The sequence below is a fragment of the Arachis ipaensis genome, chromosome B4 (genome assembly GCF_059453495.1).
Source record: "Arachis ipaensis isolate K30076 ecotype BB chromosome B4, ASM5945349v1, whole genome shotgun sequence".
Taxonomy (NCBI): Eukaryota; Viridiplantae; Streptophyta; class Magnoliopsida; order Fabales; family Fabaceae; genus Arachis; species Arachis ipaensis.
Window position 1 is genome coordinate 106,127,998 of NC_142439.1, and position 9,167 is coordinate 106,137,164.

Here is a 9,167-nt window from a genome sequence, read left to right on the forward strand (position 1 = left end):
CCATAACTTCAGGTATGACTTATGAGCTTGATCCCTCTATAGTTTATGCAACTCTGTATATCTCCCTTATTCTTGTAAATAAGTACTAAGGTGCTCTTTTTTCACTCATTTGGCATCTTCTTTGACTTTAAAATCTCATTAAAAAACTTGGTTAACCAACTGATACCTTTCTCTCCAAGGCCCTTCCAAACTTCAATCGGAATATTATCAATTCCTACTGCCCTACCATTTTTCATCCTATTTAGAGTCTTTTTTACCTCGAAGTCTCAAATCCTTTGATAGTAGTCGAAGTTCTGATCTTCTCTCGTGCATAACCGACCAAGGCTTGGAAAAATCTTCTATCCTTCATTAAATAACTCGTAAAAATAGCTCTTCTACATTTTATTGATCTTGTCATCTTGAGCCAAAACCTCTCCGACTTTATTCTTTATGCACTTAACCTGATCCAAATCTCTCGTTCTGCTAGTGTATATATATTGTTCTTATTCTTAATACAATGTTTTTTCTTAGAGCAATACTACATGACCAGTAAATATTATTATTTTTTGTCAGTACTTAACCAGCAATAATTTACACCCATATTTACAGACGTTTTGCACACACGAAGCATACAATTTGCACTCATATACCAGAATTCTACACATGAATTAATACAATTTGCACCCACATCTTTCAGAGTTTGCACACATAAATTAGTAAAATTTATTTGTTAAAGACAATTTAATATTTGTATTGACCAAATAATAACAACAAAATACTAAAAATTACTGCACCCAAAAGTTTCTCTTTTTATATTTCTTTGCTCAAAAGAGTACAAGTATTCGGGAGAAAGAATTGCTGTCATGGCTTTTCAACCCATGAATACTAATAAGTAGTTGAATCTACACTAAGAGTAGTAATTGAGTCTTTAAAGTAACATACATAAATTCTATATTGTATTGTCCAAAGCCTCCACCTAAGAAAAGAAACAGCATAATCTCAAACTTTATGTGGCAAAAATACTATATACCAATTTTTGTACTGACATGCAAAAACTAGTTCAAACCAAGATAATAATATCTCAGATGTATTAGAATCATGAAGAAAAATCTATCATCTTTAAATCCACCGAAAAATTGATTTTCATGCTTTTTTTTAAGGGTTGTGTATAAAGAAATTGAAAAAGAAAATATTAACTTTGAGAAATCTTGCTTGTCTACTTTGTGCTTACCATCATCTAGATGATTTAATTTTATTTTAATGAGATGTATAAAAACGAAAATGACCATCAATAGCTAAACATGTTTCCCCAGAAGCTATGCATCAAAATTCTTTGATAAATATTTTTCAACTTGCAATTAATACTTGACAACCTTAAATGGCATGGTATTAATCCTTGACCTCCCAAGAGAAAATGAAAAATGAAATGAATGGTAGTTTAGGAAGTTTACCAGCATAAATAGATATCGAAGACACTAACCGAATCAGTTGATGGAGCTCATTTACAGTCTACTTTTTGTCTGAGAGGCAAGTCAAGTTTGAGCAACTTGGTGAACTACAAAACATGTCAGCAACAATTGATGCAATCAATTTTTGTCACATAACATTATATCAGTTTTAGATCGATCTCATTCTCTCTCTTATTCTATTATTTGTCTCAATCTATATAATGCTAACCTGTCTCAACTTGCTATATTAGTATTTAACCTGTCACGTTAGCATTTACTAAGCATAGACAAAACCAAACATTTTAAATAATGATCTATGAAAAACTAAAACAAATGTTTAATCCTTTTTCGAGTTGTCAAAATAGCAAAATCAGCAATAAAAGATTCCACCTACAAAATGAGATGGTTTTTTTTTTTTTTTTTTTTACAAATTCACCTGAGATGTCTTGAGTTCTAGTTCATCCCACTCCAAGTAAGGATTGCTTCCTTCCACTATCCCTGTTCCAGCATATATCAATACACCATGATCCTAAAAAGAGATTGAATAAACTCGTATGATTTGCTTGCTTTTAGAGATTTAAATATTATTGCTAATACTAATAATGGGGTACTTGAAATTATAGGTATTTCTTGAATTGTTGTAAATATCATTCCTACCAGTTTCAGCGGGAAAACAGAAAAATTTTGTACAATAATAATAATAATAATATTAAGGGTACTTACTGCTACTTAAGCAATAGAATTATCACTTTTTCCCTTTATATACGTGTTACAAACACTAATCACTTATCAAAATCTGATAATAATATCAATCTATGCAAACTATATGTGGCAGTGTGGCACCTCTTTTTTCTCCACTAAGGAGGAAAAAACCCTAAAAATTACAGCTAACCTTTTCCACCAATGCTGACCTGATGCCAACAGCAAACTCGCTCTCTCCACCGCCGAACCAACCAACAGGTCCGGCATACATCCCTCTATCAAATACTTCTGAACATCAATGTAAAAAATGAAAAAATTAACTTAAGTTTACTCAAGAGAATAGAAATCATAACTTGGTCAAACCAAACTTGAAACATCAACCACATTTTCTTTTTTTATCACCTCATTGACCATCATGCTCTAAGATGATTAATACCAATCCAAACATATCACATGTTTCATAAATGAGTGAAGGTTCATTTGCTCCTTGATTTTGTTGTTCATTTTTGTCCCATCTTTATACCAAAATGCTCTTTTTGAAATTTCAGAGACTAAAATGTATCGCCTTACAAAATTGAGGACCAAAATGAACCTTAGATGTTCATAAACTAACACTCAATTGGAAGGCATGTATAAGCTTGTCTACCAAGGCATGAATTATTTCCCAGAAAATCAAGAAATTCCATTTTCACGTATTGAAACAGAATTTCTCAACAACAAAAAGATTTTTTTAATAAAGAAATAGGGTTCTAGGATTGTAAGTCAAGAAAATTCATCCAACAGAAATTGACATATTTTCAGTAACAAAATTTACACTGATTCATATTAATCAACAACTCTGATTCCTCTAATAATCACTCTGCCAAATCACAACATTTTCTAGTTGCATAAAATATGCAGTCATATTAGAGTGAAATGCATGACCACCAATCACCATTGTCAACAAGCTAGCTTGCATGGATTTTCAGGCCCTACAAAAATTTATGTTCCTCTTTTAGGTTAAGTAAAGAATATTATATTAAAAAAATCTATAAGAAAATGTAACTACTGCTAAAAGTACCCTAAAAGAAAAAAAGGATTAAACATCAGAAATAATAATGGTGTAGAGAAAATGGATGCACCTGTTTTTGCAATTAAAAGTTGTGCCTCTTCTGTTGGAAACCCACAAACTGCTGGACTTGGGTGAAGAGATGACAAAACTTCAAACTATTAAAAGAAAAAAAAAAAGAAAAGAAAGCAAGAAAGATTCACAACCTTGTATTGTGGGTACTAATAAAATTACTTCATTTGAAGAACTAAAAATTTGAACATTTAAAGGAGTAAAAGTAGGGTACATAGCACTCAAATTTTACTATGATTACCTCGTCTTCTTCACTTCTTAACCTGCCGGCTAATTGAGCAAATAAATGTTGGATCCTAGGGAGCTTTCTTATCATTTTCTTTGGCTTGATTACAACTTTTTCACACACTCCCTGTTGACGAAAAAAAAAAAAACAGATACCAGTTTTATCCTTATCATAATCATAACCATGGAAGGTATAACATAACTACAAGAAGATGGAGAAGGTAATATGGTAAATTAAACTGCATACTGAGTTTGGCATTGCACAAAAAACAAAATACTCCCATTGTCAATGACAATTTGTTTTGAGTTTTACTTGGCAAATGCTAATGCGCTCCGGAGAAAGTAAGGAGTGTACCCCTCTTTGAACTCCATAAATCCTAAAACCTAAATTCTAAACTCTAAATTCTAAATTTTAAATTTTGAACTCTAAATATCTGAACTTAATCTCTAAATCCTAAACTCTAAACCCTAAATCATAAATTCTAAATTTTAAATCTAAGTCATTGATATAAAATATAATAAATAGAGAGCTAAGATTTCCAATTAACAAGGAGTACAGCACTCCTTACTTAGTAAGGAGCGTCTAGGAAAACAATATTTACTACAAAAAGTGAAATTCACCAAGAAAAAAAAGTCAAAGAAACTCACCTCTAATTTTCTTCTTATGGTATCTCTTACTATGGTGAACTCAATATCATCCTTTGGACTGTAAATATGTGAGAGAAACTTATACAACAAACTTGGGGAGCTAGACACAATGTAAATAGTGGTAACCACAGGCATCAAGGAATATAAGTTAACCTTGTAAGCAAGTCGAGTTCTATTTGACGATCCAATGCCATCGACACTCCTCTAGCTCGAGTTCCAGCCAAAGCCTCACTAGTAATGTGGAGCCATTTTCTGTGAAATAGTTGCTCTGGCTACTCATCAAGTTCATAGAAATTAAAATGGCAACAAAGCAGAAGAATTCATTATTGTTGATATTCACTGAATATTTCTTAAACAGGTTATCCATTGGATGACTCAAATTATGAAAACTAACAACAAAGTAAAATTCATGTTTTGGATATAAATTCTGGAATTTTCAGCATGTAGCATGCAATGAAATAAGTTATAGACTTATAGTTAGATGTGTCGGACGGGCACACTTACTGTATTTCCAATAAATGCAGGTGCATCTGGCGGCTGAAGGAGAAACTGGTATGCATTTTCGCTCTCAACCTACACACATTTGAAATTCATTACTTCTTGATGTGAAGACACCATTTTTTAAGTGTCAAAATTGAAAGAAGATTTCAATACCGTTAAGCAAGCTAACCACGTAAGCGGATCAATGTTAGTAGTAGGCACTACTCTTGTGCTACGAGCTAGCACAACCTGAATTTCCAATGTAACAAAAAAAAAAGTGTTTTAAAATGACTTAAAAAGTTGATGAGACAGAGACCCGGATGATTTTTTTTGTTTTGACCAATGAAAATAGTACTCCTATATATATATATAAGATAAAAGGTAAAGAAAATAAATTTGTAATGTAGTACAATTCTTGGAATCCTATCTTGTACTACCTAGTTGATCATAAAAACAGTAATCGACATGCACGCATATGAGACAGAATGATTACACATGGTTAAAGAGAGTATTTTCAAATGAATTCTTGTGAGGCGCAAGTTATGATATCAATGTAAGAAATCAAAACATGGCAGAAACAATTATAGGTTTACCTTGGTTAGTAAGGAGTTGTTTTTCTTTATCATCTCCAAAGCTCTGTTAACAGCAATATCCCAATCTATTTTACTTGGAATATCATGGCTACTTAATATTAATGTTGGAGGAGCTTGTTTTGGGAACCTCACAATCGAAGCAGAAACCTGCAGCCCAAAATTGTAAAGTTTGAACTCTGAACTAAATCTCTGCCTAATAATAAGTAACACAATCTATTTGGAATAACCTTGCTAAGGGTGTCTTGGAGAGCATTGATTGCATCTTCCCATGACCAAGAAATTGTATTGTCCCACGCAATGGTCGTAGTGAGCATCGATCCTCCTTCAAGCTCATTAAACTCAACCTGTCAATTTTTTTGGGCTTGGTATATCTAGCTGCTGATGCTATAAATACTATCAACAATGGAATAGTAATTAGTTGTTTTCTGAAAGAATACAATGTATGCACCTGAGGAATCATGAAGTAGAAAGAACCAAAAGGCAGCCACTCTACTGACAACTTAGCTTTTGCGTCGAATCGGATGGCTCCGTATGCACGAATCAATGGGCAGCTCTCGGAAAGAAACCTTGAAAGTAAGTTGTTTTATCAAGAACTAAACACAAAAGCAAAACAATAATAAGCATTCAATGGAAGAATATCAGGGGCTGCTGCTGCATATAAGGATGGTGCTGAAAAGGTTTAACTTGATTATCAAATTTTAGGTTGGTCTTTGTTAAACTGTTTTCTAGTGGATAGAAAGTTATCTAAGAAACTTTCCACCTGTAAGCAACATTATTGATTAAAAAGCACACATCAAAGAATTTCATGTTCTCTTACAATATGAGATTAATCACTCTTATGTCACATTCAATTCTTCTCCCTTTCCTCTAGTTCTTGCTCTCTACCACTATGTATGTTCAATGAAAGGGGTCCCTTCTTCCTTTTTCTCAATCATTTATGTTGGAATTTCAAGTTTTAAGTGGTTAAAAAGTCCCCATCGGCTAAAAAAGAATAAGGTGTATATAATTTAGAAAACCAATAAACTTTTTGCTTTAAGGTTTTGGGTCTAAATGTGGTATCTGGTTTGGTATTATGGTTTTTCACTTATAGAAAAAAAAGAAAAAAGAAAAAAAAGATAGATACAAGTCCACACAAGCATCTTGCGTTAACGTGAGTCACAGGCCAAGAAAAGGGTGTAATATAACTTCCATGTTAGAAGTGGGGATGAGTAGAATAGGATAAGTTCCATCCTAATCATATATGTAGTTGTAAAATCTTTCTAAAAGCCTACTCAATTCTATCTGCAGGTTTAAAATCTCTCTACCCAAATCCTAACTACAAAAATAACTCTCTACAATACTGGACACGTCCAACCCGTTACAAAAAAAAAATAATTTAAAAGCAAATGTTATTACTTTAACATTTTACAAACATGATAATAATTAATTTGTTTCTTGAAGTAAAAAAATGACTTACCTCCTAATGGATACCCAATCCCAATAGGAAAACGGGTGTGGCTGGCAAAAGAAAACGGCAGAGCCAACACCAGCAACGCTAACCAAGCTTCTGCCATTAGAATCAAAAGAATTGTGTTCCCTGCCGGAGAAGAAGCAGCGAGGAAGGAGCAGGTGGTTCTGTGAGTGGAGCCAATCAATGGCCTCGACCTCTTCCTCCTCAATGGAGACCTGCAGCCTCACTATGCCTGAAGAGCTCCGAAATTGAGGCTCTGATTTCATCTTAGAAATTGCCATTTTCAGGCTGTACAAAGCCATTGAAGTTGTTGCAACCGGTTCCAACGTTTGTGTCTCTATTGTCCCAACAGGCTCTCTTGAATGTCCTTTTCTGCAGCCATTCATTGAAAGATAGCATCCATGGCACAATGGTCTCTACCAATAACATAAAAAACATATGACTAGTGTAAATATTTAAGATAGCGACATAATTAAGAGGAAATTTGGAAGATAAAGAAAGAATTAAAAGTGAGAGAGGAGTATTACTTGGTGAAAATGAAGAGTGTAAATAGAGTGTTGCTTCTTGGAGAGAGGAAATAAGAGGAAGATGTTTGTGCATTTTGTGAGAGACTTGTAAGTAGAAGCTGTTGCCATAAGCATAGTTGTCAGAACCGAACCGGTGATTGACTCGATTAGATTACTGAGTTATTGGGTTATTGGTTCAACCGTTGGGTCACCGGTTGAACCGGTTAATCCGGTCCCATTTAAATAAAAATAAGTAGTCAATCAACAAGTATTAAACTTATATTAGTAGGAAATAAATGTCTTCACTAACACTATAACAACAATCAAATCTTAATTTCTAAAAATAACTAGTAGAAAAATTCCAATTAGCATTAAACCTATATTAAAACAATCATATAATAGTAACAATAAGAGTAACAATCAAGTATTAAATCTACATTAAAATAACAAGAATCAAATATTAATACAGCAACAATCAAGTATTCTATACAAATTCCAATTAACATCAAATTCCTATTCTAACCATACATGAAAAGTTTAAAACGGCAACAATTTATATACAAATTTCAATTGGCATCAAATTCCAGTTGCTTTCAAATTTGCTTTCAAGTGCCATTCAATAAAACATCAAATTATCTATTCTAAATCTACATTGAAACAGCAACAATCAAGTTTTAAAAATCAATATACAATAACTAAAAAAAGCAGAAGTCCAGAAGCAGAACCATCTCACAGTGTTTCAATAAAATTGTCAGTGTTCCCATCACAGAACCAAAGTCAGAGGAGGCACAAGGTGGATAGGGCCAGAAGCAGAGACAGAGGAGGCACGAGGCAGAGGCAGAGGCCGAGGCAGAGAAGAAGAGCAACAATATAGCCCAGCAACAAAATCAATCCTAAACACCAATAATCAAAAACGTAAAAACATCAATCAACCACTAAACCTACATATATTACACTGTAACAAAAATTTAAATAATCTGCCACAAAACCAACAAATTATAATCAACAACAATCAAGAATCAACTGAATCAGTTAACATCAACATCAGTTAATCAAATTATAACCCAATAACTGAATAACTAAAAAAAATATAAAAAGCATACCTGATGATGTGAAGGCGGAACGCGGGCAGAGAAGAGGGAGACCAAGCACGGCGAAGCAGAGACTGGCGAGGGAGAGGCAGCAGCGATGGCGAGCCACGCTGGACGAAGACGCAAAGGCGAGCCACGGACGGAGGCGATGACGCAGTGGCGGAGATGCAGAGGAGCCGGCGACGTGGCAGCGACCGTGCCGTGGCGGTGGTGGTGGCGGTGGCAGACTGAGTGAGAGAATGAGAGGCTGAGAGCGTGACCGGATTGAGTCTAGCCAAAATCAGAAAATCTTAATTTGACGCGAACTAAAATTTTGTTTGGACGTAGAAAAGAAAATAAAAAAAAATTAAAAATAGAGTTATTTAAATTTTATTTGGATGAATAAAAAATAAATAAAAAAATTTGTTTGAATAAAAAAATAAAAAGAATCATAATAATATAAAATTATATTAATATTTTTATTATAAAATAAAATATAAATATTTTTATTTATTTATGTTTTATTATATTTTATAAATATTATAAAATATTATAATTTTATATATTTGATTTAAATTATTTATTTAATATATATAATATTTAAATATAAATCTCTATTATAATAATATATTAAAATTAAATTTATATTAATAATTGTTAATAATAATATAATTAAAAATAATACTGAAAATATAAAAAATATAATATTTTTTATTTATGATGGAAAGAAAAATTTTTTAGTGGGATATACATAAAAAAAAATTTTTGATAATCAAATAAAAAAAATATTATTCTTTATTCTTTTTTTATTTTTTTTATTAATTTTTTCTCCAATCAAACATAATGTAAAGATAATCAAGAGTGAAATAGAAATTAAATTAGTGATATTTCAATTCCAAAAAATAAAAATTACTTAAGAATATTTTTTTTACTTTAAACTGCACAT

General features: G+C 32.4%; 1 protein-coding gene across 9 annotated transcripts; it reads right to left on the reverse strand.

Moving 5' to 3' along the window:
- Positions 1 to 768: 768 nt before the first annotated feature.
- Positions 769 to 8,564, reverse strand: LOC107639513 (isochorismate synthase 2, chloroplastic). Of its 9 annotated transcripts, none has more exons than XR_015880870.1 (18): positions 8,255 to 8,564; positions 7,885 to 8,044; positions 7,173 to 7,270; positions 6,652 to 7,061; positions 5,644 to 5,761; positions 5,423 to 5,539; positions 5,196 to 5,342; positions 4,777 to 4,851; positions 4,627 to 4,695; positions 4,276 to 4,394; positions 4,123 to 4,180; positions 3,491 to 3,601; positions 3,251 to 3,335; positions 3,064 to 3,100; positions 2,320 to 2,417; positions 1,864 to 1,956; positions 1,460 to 1,534; positions 769 to 955 (listed from the first exon to the last, which is right to left on the reverse strand). XR_015880870.1 is itself a non-coding variant. In XM_016343034.3 (17 exons), the coding sequence occupies exons 2-16, from the start codon at positions 7,913 to 7,915 to the stop codon at positions 1,478 to 1,480; spliced, it is 1,686 nt and encodes a 561-aa protein (XP_016198520.1). In that variant the 5' UTR covers positions 7,916 to 8,044; positions 8,255 to 8,564; the 3' UTR covers positions 769 to 955; positions 1,460 to 1,477. The 9 variants fall into 9 exon arrangements, 3 of the variants coding, with proteins under 3 accessions (XP_016198520.1, XP_016198519.1, XP_088340126.1); XR_015880869.1 differs by having other exon boundaries at positions 1,431 to 1,534; XM_016343034.3 differs by lacking the exon at positions 3,064 to 3,100.
- Positions 8,565 to 9,167: the final 603 nt, after the last annotated feature.

Excerpts from the sequence above, each read along its gene's own strand:
- LOC107639513 (XM_016343034.3), bottom strand. The coding sequence starts at position 7,915 with ATGGGAACACTGACAATTTTATTGAAACACT. Across the intron at positions 5,762-6,651 it reads GATTGGGTATCCATTAGGAG|GTTTCTTTCCGAGAGCTGCC; the intron begins GTAAGTCATTTT and ends CTTACTTTCAAG. Across the intron at positions 3,602-4,122 it reads CCATAAGAAGAAAATTAGAG|GGAGTGTGTGAAAAAGTTGT; the intron begins GTGAGTTTCTTT and ends TTTCGTCAACAG.